Here is a 24,459-nt window from a genome sequence, read left to right on the forward strand (position 1 = left end):
ACGGGGAGGATGTGCAGACTCCGCACAGACAGTGACCCAAGCCGGAATCGAACCTGGGACCCTGGAGCTGTGAAGCAATTGTGCTATCCACAATGCTACCGTGCTGCCCGTGTTTCCTTATGTTAGCGAAATGATAACAGCCTCTGAATGGGGGCAGTGTTCCTTTTCTGCCCCTTTAACATTGGTGATGTGACCAGATCCATTCTATGTAGAATTACATAAAATATACAGCACAGAAACAGGCTACTGGGCCCACTAGTCTGTGATGGCGTTGATGCTTCACATGAGTCTCCGCTTATCTCATCGACCTTATCTCAGCCTTCGTGGATAGTGATGAGGACTGTCAGAGGATACAGCAGGATATAGACTGTCAGAGGATACAGCAGGATGGAGAGATGGCAGATGGAATTTAATCCGGACAAATGTGTGGTAATGCATTTAATAGGGTGGGAAATATACAGTAAATGGCAGAACCCTCAAGAGTATTGACAGGCAGAGGGATCTGGGTGTACAGATCCACAGGTCACTGAAAGTGGCAACACAGGTGGAGAAGGTAGTCAAGAATGCATACAGCATGCTTGCCTTCATCGGCCGGGGCATTGAGTATAAAAATTGGCAAGTCATGCTGCAGCTGTATAGAACCTTAGATAGGCCACACTTGGAATATAGTGTTCAATTCTGGTCGCCACACTACCAGAAGGAAATGGAAGCTCTGGAGAGGGCACAAAAGAGGTTTACAAGGATGCTGTCTGGTATGAAGGGTGTTAGAATCATAGAATCATAGAAGTTTACAGCATGGAAACAGGCCCTTCGGCCCAACCAGTCCATGCCGCCCAGTTTTTACCATTAAGCTAGTCCCAGTTGCCCGCACTTGGCCCATAACCCTCTATACCCATCTTACCCATGTAACTATCTAAATGCTTTTTAAAAGACACAATTCTACCTGCCTCTACTACTACCTCTGGCAGCACATTCCAGGCACTCACTACCCTCTGAGTGAAGAAATTGCCCCTCTGGGCCCTTCTGAATCTCTCCCCTTTCACCTTAAACCTATGTCCTCTAGTTTTAGACTCCCCTACCTTTGGGAAAAGATGTTGACTATCTACCTTATCTATGCCCCTCATTATTTTATAGACCTCTATAAGATCACCCCTAAGCCTCCTACGCTCCAGGGAAAAAAGTCCCAGTCTATCCAGCCTCTCCTTATAACTCAAACCATCAAGTCCCGGTAACATCCTAGTAAATCTTTTCTGCACTCTTTCTAGTTTAATAATATCCTTTCTATAATAGGGTGACCAGAACTGCACACAGTATTCCAAGTGTGGCCGTACCACTGTCTTGTACAACTTCCACAAGACGTCCCGACTCCTGTATTCAATGTTCTGACCAATGAAACCAAGCATGCCGAATGCCTTCTTCACCACCCTGTCCACCTGCGACTCCACTTTCAAGGAGCTATGAACCTGTACTCCTAGATCTCTTTGTTCTATAACTCCCCAACGCCACACCATTAACTGAGTAGGTCCTGGCCTGATTCGATCTGCCAATATGCATCACCTCACATTTATCTAAATTAAACTCCATCTGCCATTCGTCGGCCCACTGGCCTAATTGATCAAGATCCCGTTGCAATCCTAGATAACCTTCTTCACTATCCACTGTGCCACTAATCTTGGTGTCATCTGCAAACTTACTAAGCATGCCTCCTAAATTCTCATCCAAATCATTAATATAAATCACAAATAACAATGGACCCAGCACCGATCCCTGAGTTAGCTTTGAGGAGAGGTTATATAAACTCAGTTTGTTCTCACTGGAACGATGGAGGTTGAGGGGCGACCTGATAGAAGTCTACAAAATTACAAGGGGCATGGACAGAGTGGATAGTCAGTTAATAGGTTGAAGGTGCAAGGGGCAAAGTTTAGAGAAGATGTACGAGGGATGTTTTTTAAACAGAAGGTAGTGAAGGTAATTTCACAGAGAGTGAAGGTAATTTCACAGAGAGTGAAATTCCTTTGGAAACTCCTTCAGGAAGAGGAGGATTTACTAACGGGAACTTCAAACCAAACATCACATCATCAGCTGACAGAGTTACTCGAATCATCAGGACCTGAATATCATTGGGAGGGGCTTAGAAAGGGATTCGCAGACAGGAAACTCACAACCAATCCTCATATCAAATTCTGACAGCACCATTCGAGTTATCAGGACCTGGAGATTATCGACCATTGTGTACTGAATGGTGATGTTCCACAGTCATCAATCCAGATTTAATCTCCTCAGTGAAAACAGCGCGAGGAGAGAGAGAGCCGGGACATTGAAAACAGCCCGAGAAGAGAGAGAGCCGGGACATTGAAAACAGCGCGAGGGGAGAGAGAGCCGGGACATTGAAAACAGCGCGAGGGGAGAGAGAGCCGGGACATTGAAAACAGCGCGAGAAGAGAGAGAGCCGGGACATTGAAAACAGCACGAGAAGAGAGAGAGCCGGGAGATTTAAAAAGCGCGGGAGATTTAAAAAGCGCGGGAGGAGAGAGAGCCGGGACATTGAAAACAGCGCGAGAGGAGAGAGAGCCAGGAGATTTAAAAAGCGCGGGAGCTGCGAGTCAGAGCGGAGATTTAAAAAGATCGCGGCCTAGTTTCGGGAGCCGTTCGGAGGAGGAGGAGCAGTCTCTGTCAGGGAGAGAACCTGAGAACATCTAAGGCACTCAGAAGGTAAGAAGGTAGTTAAGTGATTTTTACTCATTTTTACTTTTATACCTTTTTCAAATTGTGTGTGTCGGGGGGGAAACTGAAGTGACATCACAGAAAAGCTGTGACCTGAGTGGCTGGTTGGGAATCTACACTAAATTAAAAAAATTAAGCATTGGTAACTAATTAAACATAATTACTTAATTATAATTTAGAGGGGTATCGAAGCCAGAGATCGGAGAGTACTATATTTAGCTTTCACATTTATATTAGAAATCTAGTGCGAGGAAACAGATAGTTAACAGTAACTTTAAAAAAAAAAATGTTTTTAACTTTTAATTTTAATTAATTGACGCAATGTCAGTTAGAGGGGTGCAGTGCTCTGACTGTGAGATGTGGCAGGTCCGGGAGGCTTCCAGCGTCCCGGATGGCTTCATCTGCAGAAAGTGCACCCAACTGGAGCTCCTCACAGACCGCATGGTTCGGTTGGACCAGCAATTGGATGCACTTAGGAGCATGCAGGTGGCGGAAAGCGTCATAGATCGCAGTTATATAAATGTGGTCACACCCAAGGTGCAGGCAGAGAAATGGGTGACCACCAGAAACGGCAGGCAGTCAGTGCAGGAATCCCGTGGTTGTCCCCCTCTCGAACAGGTCTACTCCTTTGGATACTGTCGGGGGGGATAGCCTATCAGGGAAACCAGCAGCAACCAGAGCAGTGGCACCACAGCTGGCTCTGATGTTCAGAAGGGAGGGTCAAAGCGCAGAAGAGCAATAGTAATAGGGGACTCTATAGTCAGGGGCACAGATAGGCGCTTCTGTGGACGTGAAAGAGACTCCAGGATGGTATGTTGCCTCCCTGGTGCCAGGGTCCAGGATGTCTCCGAACGTGTAGAGGGCATCCTGAAGGGGGAGGGCAAACAGGCAGAGGTCGTTGTACATATTGGTACTAACGACATAGGCAGGAAGGGGCATGAGATCCTGCAGCAGGAGTTCAGGGAGCTAGGCAGAAAGTTAAAAGACAGGACCTCTAGGGTTGTAATCTCGGGATTACTCCCTGTGCCACGTGCCAGTGAGGCTAGAAATAGGAAGACAGAGCAGCTAAACACGTGGCTAAACAGCTGGTGTAGGAGGGAGGGTTTCCGTTATCTGGACCACTTGGAGCTCTTCCGGAGCAGGTGTGACCTATATAAGAAGGACGGGTTGCATCTAAACTGGAGAGGCATAAATATCCTGGCCGCGAGATTTGCTAGTGTCACACGGGAGGGTTTAAACTAGTATGGCAGGGGGGTGGGCACGGGAGCAATAGGTCAGACGGTGAGAGCATTGAGGGAGAACTAGGGAATAGGGACAGTGGGGCTCTGAGGCAGAGCAGACAGGGAGAAGTTGCTGAACACAGCGGGTCTGGTGGCCTGAAGTGCATATGTTTTAATGCAAGAAGTATTACGGGTAAGGCAGATGAACTTAGAGCTTGGATTAGTACTTGGAACTATGATGTTGTTGCCATTACAGAGACCTGGTTGAGGGAAGGGCAGGATTGGCAGCTAAACGTTCCAGGATTTAGATGTTTCAGGCGGGATCGAGGGGGATGTAAATGGGGTGGCGGAGTTGTGCTACTGGTTAGGGAGAATATCACAGCTGTACTGCGGGAGGACACCTCAGAGGGCAGTGAGGCTATATGGGTCGAGATCAGGAATAAGAAGGGTGCAGTCACAATGTTGGGGGTTTACTACAGGCCTCCCAACAGCCAGCGGGAGATAGAGGAGCAGATAGGTAGACAGATTTTGGAAAAGAGTAAAAACAACAGGGTGGTGATGGGAGACTTCAACTTCCCCAATATTGACTGGGACTCACTTAGTGCCAGGGGCTTAGACGGGGCGGAGTTTGTAAGGAGCATCCAGGAGGGCTTCTTAAAACAATATGTAGACAGTCCAACGAGGGAAGGGGCGGTACTGGACCTGGTATTGGGGAATGAGCCGGGCCAGGTGGTAGAAGTTTCAGTAGGGGAGCATTTCGGGAACAGTGACCACAATTCAGTAAGTTTTAAAGTGCTGGTGGACAAGGATAAGAGTGGTCCTAGGATGAATGTGCTAAATTGGGGGAAGGCTAATTATAACAAAATTAGGCGGGAACTGAAGAACATAGATTGGGGCGGATGTTTGAGGGCAAATCAACATCTGACATGTGGGAGGCTTTCAAGTGTCAGTTGAAAGGAATTCAGGACGGGCATGTTCCTGTGAGGAAGAAGGATAAATACGGCAATTTTCGGGAACCTTGGATAACGAGGGATATTGTAGGCCTCGTGAAAAAGAAAAAGGAGGACTTCCAGGTGCGGCGATGACCAGCTAAGTCGCACGTTTCGGCAGCTCCCGGTGGAACGGACTTTTGGGCTCTTAATAGGAGCCCCAACGGCAATTTTAACGGCTAAAAACACTGTGCGGTAAACCAGAAGGGAATCCCCCCTGGACACGGATGGAAAAAGGAGAGGAAAGTGGCCGGATTGCGGTGGATCCTCTAGAGCAGCGGCCAGGAAGGCAAGCACAAAGCAAGATGGCGTCGGAAGGTGGCAGTTTAATATGGGGCCCTGACCAACAAGAGTTCCTGCGGTGCTGCGTGGAAGAACTTAAAAAGGAGATGAAGAAGGAGCTGTTGGCCCCGATATTACAGGCGATTGAAGGGCTACAGGAGGAGCAAAAGACCCAGGAGCAGGAGCTTCGGGTCGTGAAGGCAAAGGCTGCTGAGAATGAGGACGAAATACAGGAACTGGTGGTGAAGACAGAGATGCACGAGGCACAACACAAAAGGTGTGTGGAAAGGCTGGAGGTGTTGGAGAATAATGCGAGGAGGAAGAATTTAAGGATTCTTGGTCTTCCCGAAGGTGCAGAAGGGGCGGACGTCGGGGCATATGTGAGCACGATGCTTCACTCGTTAATGGGATTGGAGGCCCCGACGGGCCCGTTGGAGGTGGAGGGAGCTTATCGAGTTATGGCGCGAAGACCGAGGGCTGGAGAAATTCCTCGAGCCATAGTGGTGAGATTTCTCCGATATAAGGACAGAGAGATGGTCCTCAGATGGGCAAAGAAAACCCGGAGCAGTAGGTGGGAGAACGCGGTGATCCGCGTATATCAAGATTGGAGTGCGGAAGTGGCGAGAAGGAGGGCAAGCTTTAATCGGGCCAAGGCGGTGCTGCACAAAAGGAAGGTTAAATTTGGAATGCTGCAGCCGGCAAGACTGTGGGTCACACATCAAGGGAAACACCACTACTTTGAAACGGCAGAAGAGGCGTGGACATTTATTGTCGAGGAGAAACTGGAATAAGCGGGCTAGAAAAAGAACGTTTGGGACAAAGTGGTGGGGTGACTACGTGGGGTGAAGGGGGGGAAATGGGGGAAGAGATGATTTCCCAAGTTGTTAATCCTGAGACCCTGTAACTTTTCTCTCTTCCCCATGTTGTGGGGGAAGGGGGGGAGGGAGGATGAGGAGCTGGGGGCGCCGGCCATTGGGGGCGGGGCCAAATGGGAAGCGCGGGCTTTGTTCCCGCGCTATGGTAATCATGGCGGGAACAGGGAAGCAGGAAGGAGGGGGCCTCGCACGGTGGGGGCCGAGGTCACGGGGGGAAGCCGAGGTCGGCCAGAGTTTGCTGACTTCTGGGAGCAACATGGGGGGTGCAATTACGCTAGAAAGGGATCTAGCGGGGGGGGGGGGGGGGTTAACTGAGTTGCTGCTGCTGGGGAGAAGGGGGAGCTGGTATGGGGTGGGGTGGTCGGGGCGGGAGGGCGCCGTTGGGGGGAGATACGGCTATGTGGGAACCGGGTGAGGAGCTGGATTGAAAAAGGAGATGGCTAGTCGACAAAGGGGGGGGGGGTAAAGAGCCCCCCAACCCGGCTGATCACGTGGAATGTGAGAGGGCTGAACGGGCCGATTAAGAGGGCACGGGTACTCGCACACCTAAAAAAACTTAAGGCAGATGTGGTTATGCTGCAGGAGACGCATCTGAAATTGATAGACCAGGTCAGACTTCGCAAAGGATGGGTGGGGCAGGTGTTTCATTCGGGGCTAGACGCAAAAAACAGGGGGGTGGCTATATTAGTGGGGAAGCGGGTAATGTTTGAGGCAAAGACCATAGTGGCGGATAGTAGGGGCAGATACGTGATGGTGAGTGGCAGATTGCAAGGGGAGGCGGTGGTTTTAGTGAACGTATATGCCCCGAACTGGGATGATGCCAATTTTATGAGGCGTATGTTGGGACGCATCCCGGACCTAGAGGCGGGAAAGTTGGTAATGGGTGGAGATTTTAATACGGTGCTGGACCCAGAGCTGGACAGATCGAGGTACAGGACCGGAAGGAGGCCGGCTGCAGCTAGGGTGCTCAAGGACTTTATGGAGCAGATGGGAGGAGTAGACCCCTGGAGATTTAGTAGACCTAGGAGTAAGGAGTTTTCGTTTTTCTCCTATGTCCACAAAGTCTATTCACGGATAGACTTTTTTGTTTTGGGAAGGGCACTGATCCCGAAGGTGACGGGGACGGAGTACACGGCAATAGCTATTTCGGACCACGCTCCACATTGGGTGGACCTGGAGATAGGGGAGGAAAAAGAACAGCACCCACCCTGGAGAATGGACATGGGATTATTGGCAGATGAGGGGGTGTGTTTAAGGGTGAGGGGGTGTATTGAAAGGTACTTGGAACTCAATGACAATGGGGAGGTTCAGGTGGGAGTGGTCTGGGAGGCGTTTAAGGCTGTGGTTAGAGGGGAGTTGATATCTATCAGGGCACATAGAATCATAGAAGTTTACAGCATGGAAACAGGCCCTTCGGCCCAACCAGTCCATGCCGCCCAGTTTTTACCATTAAGCTAGTCCCAGTTGCCCGCACTTGGCCCATAACCCTCTATACCCATCTTACCCATGTAACTATCTAAATGTTTTTTTAAAAGACACAATTGTACCCGCCTCTACTACTACCTCTGGCAGCACATTCCAGGCACTCCTCACTACCCTCTGAATGAAGATATTGCCCCTCTGGGCCCTTCTGAATCTCTCCCCTCTCACCTTAAACCTATGCCCTCTAGTTTTAGACTCCCCTACCTTTGGGAAAAGATGTTGACTATCTACCTTATCTATGCCCCTCATTATTTTATAGACCTCTATAAGATCACCCCTAAGCCTCCTACGCTCCAAGGAAAAAAGTCCCAGTCTATCCAGCCTCTCCTTATAACTCAAACCATCAAGTCCCGGCAACATCCTAGTAAATCTTTTCTGCACTCTTTCCAGTTTAATAATATCCTTTCTATAATAGGGTGACCAGAACTGCACACAGTATTCCAAGTGTGGCCGTACCAATGTCTTGTACAACTTAAATTTAGAGTACCCAATTCATTTTTTCAAATTAAGGGGCAATTTAGCATGGCCAATCCACCTACCCTGCGCATCTTTGGGTTGTGGGGGCGAAACCCGTACAAACACGGGGAGAATGTGCAAACTCCACACGGACAGTGACCCAGAGCCGGGATCGAACCTGGGACCCCGGCGACGTGAGGCAGCAGGGCTAACCCACTGCGCCACCGTGCTGCCCTAGAATAATAATCACATAAAGGAAAGCAGGAGGGTAGGGAAAGGGAGCGGTTGTTGAAAGAACTTTTGAGGGTGGACAGACAATATGCGGAGGCACCGGAGGAGGGACTGTACAGGGAAAGGCAAAGGCTACATGTAGAATTTGACTTGTTGACTACGGGTAATGCAGAGGCACAATGGAGGAAGGCACAGGGTGTACAGTACGAATATGGGGAGAAGGCGAGCAGGTTGCTGGCCCACCAACTGAGGAAAAGGGGAGCAGCGAGGGAGATAGGGGGGGTGAGAGATGAGGAGGGAGAGATGGAGCGGAGAGAGTGAATGGAGTGTTCAAGGCATTTTATGAAAGATTATATGAAGCTCAGCCCCCGGAAGGGAAGGAGAGAATGATGTGCTTTCTGGATCAGCTGGAATTTCCTAAGGTGGAGGAGCAGGAGAGGGCGGGTTGGACTTGCTGGCCCCGCTACTGATGAGAACCTTTAATGAGGCTAGGGAAAGGGGGCAGCTGCCCCCGACTATGTCAGAGGCAACGATACCGCTCCTCCTAAAGAAGGAAAAAGACCCGCTGCAATGCGGGTCCTATAGGCCCATTTCCCTCCTGAATGTGGATGCTAAGATTCTGGCCAAGGTAATGGCAACGAGGATAGAGGATTGTGTCCCGGGGGTGGTTCATGAGGACCAAACTGGGCTTGTGAAGGTGAGACAGCTGAACACAAATATACGGAGGCTGCTAGGGGTAATGATGATGCCCCCACCAGAGGGGGAAGCGGAGATAGTGGTGGCGATGGATGCCGAGAAAGCATTTGATAGAGTGGAGTGGGATTATTTGTGGGAGGTGCTGAGGAGATTTGGCTTTGGAGATGGGTATATCAGATGGGTACAGTTGCTGTATAGGGCCCCGATGGCGAGCGTGGTCACGAATGGACGGGGGTCTGATTATTTTCGGCTCTATAGAGGGACGAGGCAGGGATGTCCTCTGTCCCCGTTATTGTTTGCACTGGCGATTGAGCCCCTGGCCATAGTATTGAGGGGTTCCAGGAAGTGGAGGGGAGTACTCAGGGGAGGAGAAGAACACCGGGTATCTCTGTATGCGGATGATTTGTTGTTGTATGTGGCGGACCCGGCGGAGGGGATGCCAGAGATAATGCGGATACTTGGGGAGTTTGGGGAGTTTTCAGGGTATAAATTGAACATGGGGAAAAGTGAGTTGTTCGCGGTGCATCCAGGGGAGCAGAGCAGGGAAATAGAGGTTTTACTGTTGAGGAAGGTAACAAGGGACTTCCGGTACTTGGGGATCCAGATAGCCAAGAATTGGGGTACATTACACAGGCTTAATTTAACGCGGTTGGTGGAACAGATGGAGGAGGACTTTAAGAGATGGGACATGGTGTCCCTGTCACTGGCAGGTAGGGTGCAGGCGGTTAAAATGGTGGTCCTCCCGAGATTCCTTTTTGTGTTTCAGTGCCTCCCGGTGGTGGTCACAAAGGCTTTTTTCAAGAGAATCGAGAAGAGTATTATGAGTTTTGTGTGGGCCGGGATGACCCCGAGAGTGAGGAGGGGATTTTTGCAGCATAGTAGGGACAGGGGGGGTTGGCACTACCGAGCCTAAACGACTATTACTGGGCCGCCAATGTTTCAATGGTGTGTAAGTGGATGGGAGAAGGGGAGGGAGTGGCGTGGAAGAGATTGGAGAGGGCGTCCTGCAGGGGGACTAGCCTACAAGCAATGGTGACGGCACCGTTGCCGTTCTCACCGAAGAAATACACCACAAGCCCGGTGGTGGTGGCTACATTGAAAATTTGGGGGCAGTGGAGACGGCATAGGGGAAAGACGGGAGCCTCGGTGCGGTCCCCGATAAGAAATAACCATAGGTTTGTTCCGGGGAGAATGGATGGGGGTTTGGAGCATGGCAAAGAGCTGGGGTAGTACAATTGAGAGATCTGTTCGTAGATGGGACGTTTGCGAGTCTGGGTGCGCTGACGGAAAAATATGGGTTGCCCCAAGGGAATGCATTTCGGTATATGCAACTGAGGGCTTTCGCGAGGCAACAGGTGAGGGAATTTCCGCAGCTCCCGACGCAGGAGGCGCAGGATAGAGTGATCTCAGAGACATGGGTGGGGGATGGTAAGGTGTCGGACATATATAGGGAAATGAGGGACGAGGGGGAGATCATGGTAGATGAGCTGAAAGGGAAATGGGAAGAGCTGGGGGAGGAGATTGAGGAGGGGCTGTGGGCTGACGCCCTACGTAGGGTAAACTCATCGTCCTCGTGTGCCAGGCTAAGCCTGATACAATTCAAGGTTCTACACAGGGCGCATTTGACTGGAGCACGGCTCAGTAGATTTTTTTGGGTAGAGGATAGGTGTGGGAGATGCTCGAGAAGCCTAGCGAATCACACCCACTTGTTCTGGTCATGCCCGGCACTACAGGGGTTCTGGGTGGGGTGGCAAAGGTGCTTTCGAAGGTGGTGGCGGTCCGGGTCGAACCAAGCTGGGGGTTGGCTATATTCGGGGTTGCAGAAGAGCCGGGAGTGCAGGAGGCGAGAGAGGCTGATGTTTTGGCCTTTGCGTCCCTAGTAGCCCGGCGCAGGATATTGTTAATGTGGAAGGAAGCCAAACACCCGGGTGTGGAGACCTGGATAAACAACATGGCAGGGTTTATAAAGTTAGAACGGATCAAGTTCGTATTAAGAGGTTCAGCTCAAGGGTTCACCAGGCGGTGGCAACCGTTCGTCGACTACCTCACAGAAAGATAGAGGGAATGGAAAAGAAGAAGACAACAGCAGCATCCCAGGGGGGAGGGCGGGAGGAACCGGACGGACTCTCAGGGATGTCATTGTATGTGTATAGACACTTGTTATAGGTAATGTATATTGGATTGTTGGATTGTATCTTTGGAGAGTAACTATTTTTGACAAGGCAGTTGCCACTTGGTTTTGTTTTTGTTTATATATTATTTATTTATTTGTTTAAAATTGGCCACGGTTATTTATATTGCTTTGTTGTTGTTCAAAAGAAAAACTATGTCCTGTTATGTTTGGCCACAAAATTTTGAATAAAATATATTTTTTAAAAAAAGAAAAAGGAGGCATTTGTCAGGGCTAAAAGGCTGGGAACAGACAAAGCCTGTGTGGAATATAAGGAAAGTAGGAAGGAACTTAAGCAAGGAGTCAGGAGGGCTAGAAGGGGTCACGAAAAGTCATTGGCAAATAGGGTTAAGGAAAATCCCAAGGCTTTTTACACGTACATAAAAAGCAAGAGGGTAGCCAGGGAAAGGGTTGGCCCACTGAAGGATAGGCAAGGGAATCTATGTGTGGAGCCAGAGGAAATGGGTGAGGTACTAAATGAATACTTTGCATCAGTATTCACCAAAGAGAAGAAAATGGTAGATGTTGAGTCTGGAGAAGGGTGTGTAGATAGCCTGGGTCACATTGAGATCCAAAAAGACGAGGTGTTGGGTGTCTTAAAAAATATTAAGGTAGATAAGTCCCCAGGGCCTGATGGGATCTACCCAAGAATACTGAAGGAGGCTGGAGAGGAAATTGCTGAGGCCTTGACAGAAATCTTTGGATCCTCACTGTCTTCAGGTGATGTCCCGGAGGACTGGAGAATAACCAATGTTGTTCCTCTGTTTAAGAAGGGTAGCAAGGATAATCCAGGGAACTACAGGCCAGTGAGCCTTACTTCAGTGGTAGGGAAATTACTGGAGAGAATTCTTCGAGACAGGATCTACTCCCATTTGGAAGCAAATGGACGTATTAGTGAGAGGCAGCATGGTTTTGTGAAGGGGAGGTCGTGTCTCACTAACTTGATAGAGTTTTTCGAGGAGGTCACTAAGATGATTGATGCAGGTAGGGCAGTGGATGTTGTCTATATGGACTTCAGTAAGGCCTTTGACAAGGTCCCTCATGGTAAACTAGTACAAAAGGTGAAGTCACATGGGATCAGGGGTGAGCTGGCAAGGTGGATACAGAACTGGCTAGGTCATAGAAGGCAGAGAGTAGCAATGGAAGGATGCTTTTCTAATTGGAGGGCTGTGACCAGTGGTGTTCCACAGGGATCCGTGCTGGGACCTTTGCTGTTTGTAGTATACATAAATGATTTGGAGGAAAATGTAACTGGTCTGATTAGTAAGTTTGCAGACGACACAAAGTTTGGTGGAATTGTGGATAGCGATGAAGACTGCCAGAGGATACAGCAGGATTTAGATTGTTTGGAGACTTGGGCGGAGAGATGGCAGATGGAGTTTAATCCGGACAAATGTGAGGTAATGCATTTTGGAAGGTCTAATACAGGTAGGGAATATACAGTGAATGGTAGAACCCTCAAGAGTATTGAAAGTCAAAGAGATCTAGGAGTACAGGTCCACAGGTCACTGAAAGGGGCAACACAGGTGGAGAAGGTAGTCAAGAAGGCATACGGCATGCTTGCCTTCATTGGCCAGGGCATTGAGTATAAGAATTGGCAAGTCATGTTGCAGCTGTATAGAACCTTAGTTTGGCCACACTTGGAGTATAGTGTTCAATTCTGGTCGCCACACTACCAGAAGGATGTGGAGGCTTTAGAGAGGGTGCAGAAGAGATTTACCAGAATGTTGCCTGGTATGGAGGGCATTAGCTATGAGGAGCGATTTGTTCTCACTGGAACGAAGGAGGTTGAGGGGCGACCTGATAGAGGTCTACAAAATTATATGGGGCATAGACAGAGTGGATAGGCTTTTCCCCAGGGTAGAGGGGTCAATTACTAGGGGGCATAGGTTTAAGGTGAGAGTGGCAAGGTTTAGAGTAGATGTACGAGGCAAGTTTTTTACACAGAGGGTGGTGGGTGCCTGGAACTCGCTACCGGAGGAGGTGGTGGAAGCAGGGACGATAGTGACATTTAAGGGGCATCTTGACAAATACACGAATAGGATGGGAATAGAGGAATACGGACCCAGGAAGTGTAGAAGATTGTAGTTTAGTCGGGCAGCATGGTCGGCACGGGCTTGGAGGGCCGAAGGGCCTGTTCCTGTGCTGTACATTTCTTTGTTCTTTGTTTATGCCTGGAACTCGTTGCCGGAGGAGGTGGTGGAAGCAGGTAAGATAGTGATGTTTAAGGGGCATCTTGACAAATACGTGAATAGATGGGAATAGAGGTATATGGACCCTGGAAGTATAGAAGGTTTTAGGTTAGACGGGCATCATGGTCGGCACAGGCTTGGAGGGCCAAAGAGCCTGCTTATGCTGTACTTTTCTTTGTTCTTTGTTCTTTCAGCATATCTCTCTCATGTCCTCACCTACTGTCCTTTTGAATGCATCTAAGGTACTTGCCTCAACCACTTCCTGCGGTAGCGAGTTCCACTTTCTCAATTAACATTTTTTTCTTTTCTCCCTGCTCGATTTATTAGTACCCAACTTGTATTTATGGCTACTAACTTTAAATTCTCCCACATTTGGAATCATTCTTCCCATACCTATCTTGTCCAAACTATTCAGAATTTTAAAGACCTCTAGCTGGTCGCCTCTAAATCATCTCTTTTCTAAAGAATATTGCTCCTAATCTGGTCAATTTTTCTCAATAGCTTTCAGTTCTGGTATTGATCTTGCACATCTTTTTTTATTCACAATTTCTCCAGTCCTTTTTATGATATGGAGACCACGCTGTGCACTACTCTAACGTGCAGGCTAACCAGAGCCCTATGCAAGTTCAACATAATTTCACTCCTTTTGAATTGTGTGCCCTTAGAAATAAATCCTAGTACTTTGTTAACACTTTGATGCACGATCAATGACCACTAAAGCAAGGTTGTAGTCCAACTGAAGGCTTTAATAAGCTAGATGTTTCCCCCAGCAGCTCAGGTACAGAATGAGGGCTGCTGGGGCAGCACAGGTTCTTATACCCCACCTATCAGGGCGGAGCTATTATACACTCTAGCCAATAGCAAGCACACAGGTTCTACCAACGGTACTTCAGCCTCTCGGGTACCGTAATACCTATAATACCACACACTTTCCTTGTTTTGCTGATCTGTGATGTTGCTCGCAATGATTTGTTCTCCTGAATTCCTGGCTCCCTCTACTCTCATCACCTTCAATTTGGGCTTTTCTAAGGCATATGTGATGTTTCTATCTTTTCGACCAAATTGCATCATATCATAGAATTTACAGTGCAGAAGGAGGCCATTCGGCCCATCGAGTCTACACCGGCCCCCGGAAAAGTACCCAACCCAAGGTCAACACCTCCACCCTATCCCCATAACCCAGTCACCCCACCGAACACTAAGGGCAATTTTGGACACTAAGGGCAATTTATCATGGCCAATCCACCTAACCCGCACATCTTTGGACTGTGGGAGGAAACGGAGCACCCGGAGGAAACCCACGCACACACGGGGAGGATGTGCAGACTCCGCACAGATAGTGACCCAAGCCGGAATCGAACCTGGGACCCTGGAGCTGTGAAGCAATTGTGCTATCCACAGTGCTACCGTGCTGCCCATCTCACATGTATCTGCTCAATTCATTTGCCACTTAACCTGTTTAGACAGCCAATGTTCTGCCACCTTCATGTCTCAATGTTCATTCTTCCTCAGAGGTAGCTATAATCCCAAGCTTGGTTTCAACCAAAATCTTTGATATTGAATTACTTGGTCTCAAATCCTAACCAAAATTATGAATAAAAATAATAATAATAATCGCTTATTGTCACCACATTCCGGCACCTGTACGGGGAGGTTGGTACTGGAATTGAACCTGTGCTGCTGGCCTTGTTCTGCTTTACAAGCCAGCTGTTTGGTCCACTGTGCTAAACCAGCCCCTTGCTAAACCAGCTCAATTTTTTATCCATTCAGTTATTTGTCATTTGACTGCACATGTTTCATGTCACGAGACCGGTTTAGCTCAGTTGGCTGGACAGCTGGTTTGCGATGCCTCGCGAGACCAGCAGCTTGGGTTCAATTCTCATACTGGTAGAGGTTATTCATGAAGGCCCCGCCTTCTCAACCTTGCCCCTCACCTGAGGTGTTGTGATCCTCAGGTTAAATTACCACCAGTCAGCTCTCCCCTTCAAAGGGGCAAGCAGCCTATGATCATCTGGGACTATGGCGACTTTACTTTATTTTATTGCATGGCATCTTATTGAAGACCTTTTCTTTTTTTTTTAAATATGTTTTTTAAGAGTTTTTAAACAAAATTTTCAACCAAACAAACAAACCGACCCCCCACCCCCCGTAACAAAAAAAAAGAAAGAAAGCTCGCATAGCAAGACATGAACATGGCAAGTCAATATGATACAGAACTTTGTACATTGGATTCCTCCCATACATGTCAGTTTTCCGGATCATTCATGTGTTTTCTTGCTCAAATGCCCCCCAGAAAAAAAAACCTTCCCCTTCCCTCCCTCCTGCCCACCACCCCCCCCAAAGAAAGATATCTCCCCCCCCCCCCCCCCCCCGGGTTGCTGTTGCTGCTGTCCAACCTTCATCTAACGCTCCGCGAGATAGTCTAGGAACGGTTGCCACCGCCTGTAGAACCCCTGCGCAGACCCTCTCAAGGCAAACTTTATCCTCTCCAACTTGATAAACCCTGCCATATCATTTATGCAGGCCTCCACGCTGGGGGGCTTCGCCTCCTTCCACATTAGCAAGATCCTTCGCCGGGCTACTAGGGACACAAAGGCCAGAATGCCGGCCTCTTTCCCCTCCTGCACTCCCTGCTCGTCCACTACTCCAAATAGTGCTAGCCCCCAGCTTGGCTTGACCCGGACTTTCACCACCTCAGATACTATTCCCGCAACTCCCCTCCAGAACCACTCCAGTGCCGGGTATGACCAAAACATATGGACGTGGTTCGCCGGACTTCCTGAGCACCTCCCACATCTGTCCTCCACCCCAAAGAACCTACTCAGCCTCGCCCCCGTCATATGCACTCTGTGCACTACCTTAAACTGTATCAGGCTAAGCCTGGCACACGAGGAAGATGAATTAACCCTACTTAGGGCATCAATCCCCTCCCCCAGCTCCTCTTCCCATTTACCTTTCAGCTCCTCTACCAAAGCCTCCCCCTCTTCTTTCATCTCCTGGTATATCGCCGACACCTTGCCCTCCCCGACCCATATGCCCGAAATCACCCTGTCTTGAATCCCCTGTGCCGGGAGCAGTGGGAATTCCCTCACCTACCGCCTCACAAACGCCCTCACTTGCATGTACCTGAAGACATTTCCCGGGTGTAGTCCAAATTTCTCCTCCAGCGCCCCTAAGCTCGCAAACGTCCCATCGATGAACAGGTCCCCCATTCTTCTAATCCCTGCCTGATGTCAGCTCTGAAACCCCCCGTCCATCCTTCCTGGGACAAACCGATGGTTATCCCTAATCGGGGACCACACCGAGGCTCCCACCGCTCCCCTGTGTCGTCTCCACTGCCCCCAGATCTTTAGCGTTGCCACCACCTGGCTCGTGGTGTTGCTTGTCGGCGAGAGCGGCAGCGGTGCCGTCACCAGCGCCCCCAGGCTCGTTCCTTTGCAGGACGCCATCTCCAACCTCTTCCACGCCGCCCCCTCTCCCTCCATCACCCACTTATGGATCATCGCCACGTTGGCTGCCCAGTAGTAGCCACCCAAATTCGGCAACGCCAACCCTCCTCTATCCCTGCTACGCTCCAGGAACCCCCTCCTTACCCTCAGGGTCTTGCTCGCCCATACAAAACTCATAATGCTCCTGCCTACCCTCTTAAAAAAGGTCTTGGTGATCACGATTGGAAGGCACTGGAACACAAAAAGAAACCTTGGGAGGACCACCATTTTAATCGACTGTACCCTGCCCGCCAGCGAGAGTGGCAACATGTCCCACCTTTTAAAATCCTCCTCCATCTGTTCCACCAGCCGCGTCAAATTAAGTTTGTGCAGTGCCCCCCAGCTCCTAGCTACCTGAATCTCCAAGTATCGAAAGCTCCTTTCCGCCCTCCTCAACGGTAGGTCATCTATCCCTCTTCCCTGATCCCCCGGATGCACCACAAAGAGCTCACTCTTTCCCACGTTGAGCTTATAGCCCGAAAAGTCTCCAAACTCCCTTAGGATCTGCATGACCTCAACTATCCCCTCCACTGGATCCGCCACATACAGCAACAGGTTGTCTGCGCACAGCGACACTCGATGTTCCTCTCTCCCTCGGACCACCCCCTTCCATTTCCCCGACTCCCTTAACGCCATGGCCAAAGGTTCAATTGCCAATGCAAACAGCAGAGGGGACAGGGGGCACCCCTGCCTTGTCCCTCGATACAGACGGAAATACTCCGACCTCCGCCGGTTCGTGACCACACTCGCCACCGGGGCTTTATACAGGAGCTTAACCCAACTAATAAACCCTCCCCTGAACCCAAACCTCCTCAACACTTCCCAGAGATACTCCCACTCTACTCGGTCAAAGGCCTTCTCCGCGTCCATGGCTGCTACTATCTCCGCCTCTCACTCCACCGATGGCATCATTATCACACTTAGGAGCCTTTGCACATTGGTATTTAGCTGTCTACCCTTTACGAATCCCGTCTGGTCCTCGTGAATCATCCCCGGGACACAGTCCTCAATCCTCGTAGCCAACATTTTTGCCAGCAACTTAGCATCTACGTTGAGGAGCGAGATCGGTCTATATGACCCACATTGCAGTGGGTCCTTATCCCGCTTGAAGATCAAAGAGATTGTTGCCTCCGACATTGTCGGGGGCAGGGTCCCCCCCTCCCTTGCTACATGGAAGGTCCTTACCAGCAACGGGGCTAACAGGTCTACAAACTTCCTATAAAACTCCACCGGGAACCCATCCGGACCCGGGGCCTTCCCTGCCTGCATGCTCCCCAGTCCTTTAACCAGCTCCTCCACCCCAATTGGCGCCCCCAAACCAGCCACCTCCTGCTCCTCCACCCTTGGGAACCTCAGTTGGTCCAAGAATCATTGAATCCCCTCTTTTCCCCCTGGGGGCTGGGACCGATACAGCTCCTCGTAAAAGGCCTTGAATGCCTCATTCACTTTCACCGCACTCCGCACCATAGTTCCCCTGCCATCCTTGATTCCACCTATTTCCCTCGCTGCCATCCTCTTACGGAGCTGATGTGCCAGCATCCGACTCGCCTTCTCCCCATATTCATATATCGCCCCCTGTGCTTCCTCCACTGTGCCTCTGCCTTCCCTGTGGTCAACAGGTCAAACTCCGTCTGGAGACTTTGTCTCTCCCTGAGTAGTCCCTCATCAGGAACCTCTGCATATCTCCTGTCCACCCTTAAAATCTCCCCCACTAACCTCTCCCTTTCCCTGCCCTCTCTCTTCATCCTATGAGCCCTGATGGAGATTAACTCTCCCCTGACCACCGCCTTCAGCGCCTCCCATACTACTCCCACCTGCACCTCCCCGTTGGCCTCCAGATACCTTTCGATGCACCCCCACACCCTCCCACACACTTCCTCGTCTGCCAGCAGTCCCACATCCAACCGCCACAACGGGCGTTGGTCCCTCTCCTCCCCCCAGCTCTAGCTCCACCCAATGCGGGGCATGGTCTGAAATGGCTATGGCCGAATACGCCGTTCCCTCCACTTTCGGGATCAATGCCCTGCCCAGAAAAAAATCTATCCGGGGGTAGGCCTTATGTACGTGGGAGAAAAAAGAAAATTCTCTGGCCAAAGGCCTGGAAAATCTCCACGGATCTACTCCCCCCATCTGATCCATAAACCCCCTAAGCACCTTGGCCGCAGCCGGCCTCTTCCCCATCCTAGATCTGGAACGATCTAATGCTGGGTCCAGCAACGTGTTAAAATCCCCACCCATTATCAAGCTCCCTACCTCCAGGTCTGGAATACGCCCCAACATCCGTTTCATGAATCCAGGATCGTCCCAGTTCGGGGCATATACATTCACCAGTACCACCTCCGTCCCCTGCAACCTACCACTCACCATCACGTATCGGCCTCCATTGTCCGCTTCTATGTTCTTGGCCTCAAACGACACCTGCTTCCCCACCAATATTGCCACCCCTCTATTCTTCGCATCCAGCCCCGAATGGAACACCTGTCCTACCCATCCCTTCATTAACCTGACCTGATCTGCCACCTTCAGATGTGTCTCCTGAAGCATGGCCACATCTGCCTTCAGTCCCTTTAGGTGCGGGAACACTCAGGCCCTCTTAACCGGCCCATTTAGGCCTCTCACATTCCACGTGATCAGCCAGGCCCAAGATCTCGTCCTCGTTCTCATTCGTTTTATCCCTCACCTCACGAAGCTCCACCGCCTGGGCCTTCTGGGTCTCCTTCAGCCCCTCGATCGCCAACAGCATTGGCGCCAGCACCTCCTTTTTAAGCTCCTCCACACAGCGCTTAAGGAACTCCTGCTGGTCCGGCCCCCATGCTGCTCGATCTCCGCCCTCCGCCATCTTGTTTGTTCCCCCTCGTTTTTGCCGCTGCTCCAGAGCCTCTTTCTCCGACGCTCCACCGCTAATTTCCGCCATACAACGTTAACCTTTCCGCCATACAACGAGGACCTTACTTCACCTTCCCACACGGGATTAAATCAAAACATTTCCATTGGGGCTCCTCTGGAGAGCCCAAAAGTCAGTTATAGCGGAAGCTGCCGAAACGTGCGGCTTAGCTCCGCATCGCCGCAACCAGAAGCATTGAAGACCTTTTCAAAAATCCAACAAAACAACCTCTATAATCGTACCCTTGTCTACTCCTCTAAAGAATTCTATGAAGTCGTTATATGCTGATGACCTGTTGATATATGTTGCAGACCCAGTGGAGGGGATGGCGGAGGTTATGCGGATCCTTAGGGAGTTTGGAGACTTCTCGGGCTATAAGCTCAATGTGGGGAAGAGTGAGCTCTTTGTGGTGCATTCAGGGGACCAGGGAAAGGGGATAGACGAGCTACCGCTGAAGAGGGCGGAGAAGAGCTTCCGATGCCTGGGGATCCAGGTAGCTAGGAGCTGGGGGGCCCTGCACAAGCTCAATTTGACACGGTTGGTGGAACAGATGGAGGAGGATTTCAAGAGATGGGATTTGCTGCCACTCTCCCTGGCGGGTAGGGTGCAGTCGGTCAAGATGACGGTCCTCCCGAGGTTCCTGTTTGTGTTCCAGTGCCTGCCCATCCTAATCCTGAAGGCTTTTTTTAAGCGGGTAAGCAGGAGTATTATGGGATTTGTATGGGCGAATAAGACCCCGAGGGTGAAGAGGGTGTTTTTGGAGCGTAGCAGGGACAGGGGGGGCTGGCACTGCCGAATCTATGTGGCTATTATTGGGCAGCTAATGTGGCGATGATCCGTAAGTGGGTAATGGAGGGAGAGGGGGCGGCGTAGAAGAGGCTAGAGGTGGCGTCTTGTGTGGGTACGAGTCGCCGACAACGCACACCACGAGTCCGGTGGTGGCGGCGACTCTGAAGATCTGGGGCAGTGGAGACGACATGGGGCGAGGTGGGAGCCTCGGTCTGGTCCCCGATACGAGAGAACCACAGGTTCGTTCCGGGTAGGATGGATGGGGGGTTTCTGAGCTGGCATCGGGCAGGGATTAAAAGAATGGGGGACCTATTCATCGATGGGACTTTTGCGAGCCTAGGGGCGCTAGAGGAGAAGTTTGGGTTATCTCCCGGGACTGCTTTTAGGTTCATGCAAGTGAGGGTGTTTGTGAGACGGCAGGTGAGGGAATTTCCGCTGCTCCCAGCATGAAGGATTCAGGACAGGTTGATTTTGGGTGTATGGGTTGGAGAAGGCAAGGCCTCGGCGATCTATCAGGAACTGCAGGAGGCGGAGGAGGCCTCGGTGGAGGAGTTAAAGGGTAAGTGGGAGGAGGTGCTGGGGGAGGAGCTGGATGAAGATCTGTGAGCTGATGCCCTTAGTAGGGTTAATTCTTCCTCCTCTTGCGCCAGGCTCAGCCTAATACAGTTCAAAGTTGTCCATAGGGCGCATATGACAGGAGTGAGGATGAGTAGGTTTTTTGGGGTGGAGGACAGGTGTGTGAGGTGCTCGGGGAGCCCAGCAAATCACACCCATATGTTCTGAACATGCCCGGCGCTGGAGGGGTTTTGGAGGGGCTTTGCGAGGACTATGTCCAAAGTGGTGAACACCCGGGTCAAGCCGAGCTGGGGGATAGCATTATTTGGGGTATTTGATGAGCCGGGAGTGCAAGAGCAGAAAGAGGCCGGTGTTCTGGCCTTTGCGTTCCTGATAGCCTGGCGGAGGATCCTACTAATGTGGAGGGATGCGAAGCCCCCAAGCATGGAAGCTTGGATTAACGATATGGCAGGGTTCATCAAGCTGGAAAGGATAAAGTTTGCCTTGCGTGGGTCTGTGCAGGGGTTCTCCAGGCGGTGGCAACCGTTCCTAGACATTCTCGCGGAACGTTAGGTGGAGGCCTACAGCAGCAGCAATCCGGGGGGGGGGGGGGCGCTTTTGGTTTTTCTGTTTTGTTTAGGTTAGAGTGGGGCGTTTTCCTTACTGGCGGGTTTATTTGTTAAATGGGGGTTATTGTATTTTGTTGGAAATCTCATGTATAATTTTTGCTTGTTTTGTGCTTTATTCTTTTTTTTTCTGTTTGGAGTGTTTTGAAAATTGTTGAAAATTGAATAAATATATATTTTTTTAAAAGAATTCTATGAAGGTAGTTCAGCAAAACTTCACCTTTTGGAATCGATACTGACTGTTTTTTTAATAATGTTTTTAAATCTGATTTAAAATGGGCCTACCAGCAGTTGCTCAAGGTGACAGCAGCTTTGAAGTGATAGGGACTCTTTTGATGTAGAAATCTGGATTCTGTGAGGTTAATAAGGATCCAGGTTGGCATTAAATGTCAGGATTGAACATAATTCTAGTGCACAAATCACTTCCACTGATAGTGAAGTCTGCCAAAGCTAAGAGTTGAATTATTTTTGTCCAGTCCCTCACTCTCTCACCACAGCCCTGCATTTCTTTTCTTTTTCAGGTGTATATCCAGTTTCTTTCTAAAAGTTGCGAATGAATCTGCTTCTTATTGGGTGCAAAATGGAAATGGTGGGAAAAAAAAACATTCAACAGTAAAATGTCTTCCACTCGCTTCCCCACACCTGTGTTGGAAAAATTAAAGCTCAATCCCATCTAAAGTAACTACAAAAACAGAACCTTCACACATCGGCACATAGGAATTTATATTTCTATAAATCTGCTAAACTTACCTGTGGTCCCATGGTTCCAGAGCCCTAAAAATAAACAAGACAGTCATCAGTAAGGTCTTATAGAATCTGAGCACTGAACAATTAATTGACCAAACATTGGATTATCTTGCAACAAGTGCAAATCCAGGGGTTGATATCAGCAAAGTTGGAGTTTCATAAAAGGACTGAAGGAGGCCATTCAGCTGATCGAGTCTGCACCAAGCCTCCAAAAGAGCACCCAGCCTAGGCCCAATCTCCTGCACTATCCCCATAATCCCAGTTAACCACACCTTTTGGATTCTAAGGGGCAATTTAGCATGTCCAATCCACCTAATATGCACATCTTTGGACTGTGGGAGGAAACCAGAGCACCCGGAGGAAACCTATGCGACCATGGGGAGAACATGCAGACTCCACACAGACAGATGATGAGGGATGGGGGGGAAGTGTGGGATTACATACTCACCGGTGGTCCAGGAGCTCCAGGAAAGCCAACTTGACCCTGGAAAAGAGAAAATAATGATTGCATCAAACTTAGCTACAAGTGTATCACAGAGAGAGGACAGACTGCTGAAATTTAAACTTACTGAGCTGAACCTTAACTTTGTGCTTTGCTTCAAAATGGGTGAGAGCAGCTCCCTTTACATCTTTCCCCACTTATATTTCCATTAACACCAGTGGAATTCTTCCATTTTGAGACTGAGTGCTGTGGCGGGCGGCCCCTGTGGCGTGTGTCCCGCCGACTAGAATGGCAGGATCCCGCGCCAGCTTCTGTGCTTGGAACCTCATTAATTATGCACAAGTGAGATCCCCTCTGACTTTCCTGGTAGGCTGGCAGCTGATTCATCTGCCCGGCCTCAGCCGATGGGTTCAAAGTTCCCGGCGTCATATTTAAGTACTGTCCAGCACACTCATATCATACTCTCCAGCACACCTGGCTTCACCAGACCATGCAGGATGTCAGCACCCCAGATGGCAAAGGCTAACAGCCTCAAGGAGAGGTCTGCTCCACGATTCAACCGCCTTACTTCTGAGCCCATCATTTGCGAGGATCCGGTGGTAGTGTGGCCCTTTAAAGGTGATCTCGTGCAGTCCATGTGGCCGGCTCTGGGTCTATTGTGAGTAGGCGCATGAACACCGACCAATGGGGAAAAAGGCGTGCGGCTCTGGGAGCTGGTGCCCTGCTAGTGTGGACCTGAGAGTCATAGAGTGAAGACCTGTTTCAGAGACCATTGTGCCTGTATAGAGTTAACCTCTCTTTTGTTCTCAATAAATCCTTATTGTTATAAAAGAAGCCTCTGCAGTGTTGCTTCAAGCTACCAAATTGGTGACGAGAGTAAATTGGACAACAATTGCAAGTCATCGCAAGTCGCAGAATTCGTGGGGGAAGGGGTTACATCAGACGCCTCCAGCGAAAAACAAAAAGAGAAAGTCATTGAAAGACAGGGGGCTGGATTCTCCCAAAATGAGACGATGTCCTCCAGCAGCTGCACTGTGCTCCATGGCGGATTCGGACCGCCAGGCCACACAGACAAAGGAGACCCCCCCCCCATCAGCTGCGCCCCCGAGCCTATAACCGCGCAGATCTAATCCCCGGCCGCCTAGAAGGCCCCCCCTGGCCTCCGATCCACCTGCCACCGACCAGGGTGGCCGCGGACTGACTCCCGCCACGCCAGCAACCCGACCGGCAATAGGTGGTTAGTTCCATGCCGTCGGTAACTCGGCCGGTCGAGAGCAGAGGATTGCTGGGTGGGCCTCTGGCCGATTTTCGGGGCCCAGAGAATCGGCGGACCGGCGCCAGGCCCGATTACGGTGTAAAGGTGGATTCTCCGCCCCCACGCCGGCCTCGATTTCGGCGCAGGACTGTGGAGAACCCAGCCCAGTGAGTGTCCAGGGACAGGATTCTCCATAGCCGACGCCAAAATTGTGTTTGGCAATCGGGTGGGGAATGGATTTCCGCCCCGAAATCGGGGCTGCGCTGGTTTGACACCAGTCCGCCATGCTCTGCCCCCTCCAAACTGGCATCATCGTGACGCACGCCACCTGCCGTCTCAACGGCGTTGGCGCATCA

The 24,459-nt window shown here is 50.3% G+C and overlaps 1 protein-coding gene across 2 annotated transcripts in view; it reads right to left on the bottom strand.

The window, feature by feature from the left end:
- col9a2 (procollagen, type IX, alpha 2) overlaps positions 1 to 24,459 on the bottom strand; it is a 255,307-nt gene that overhangs the window by 144,806 nt on the left and 86,042 nt on the right. For both annotated transcript variants that reach the window (XM_072502259.1, XM_072502256.1), the window contains 2 exons: positions 22,855 to 22,890; positions 22,410 to 22,433 (listed from right to left, as the gene is read on the bottom strand). In XM_072502259.1, the coding sequence (XP_072358360.1) occupies positions 22,410 to 22,433; positions 22,855 to 22,890 (60 nt within the window). The remainder of the gene's footprint in view (positions 1 to 22,409; positions 22,434 to 22,854; positions 22,891 to 24,459) is intronic.

This window comes from Scyliorhinus torazame, chromosome 1, assembly GCF_047496885.1.
Source record: "Scyliorhinus torazame isolate Kashiwa2021f chromosome 1, sScyTor2.1, whole genome shotgun sequence".
NCBI lineage: Eukaryota > Metazoa > Chordata > Chondrichthyes > Carcharhiniformes > Scyliorhinidae > Scyliorhinus > Scyliorhinus torazame.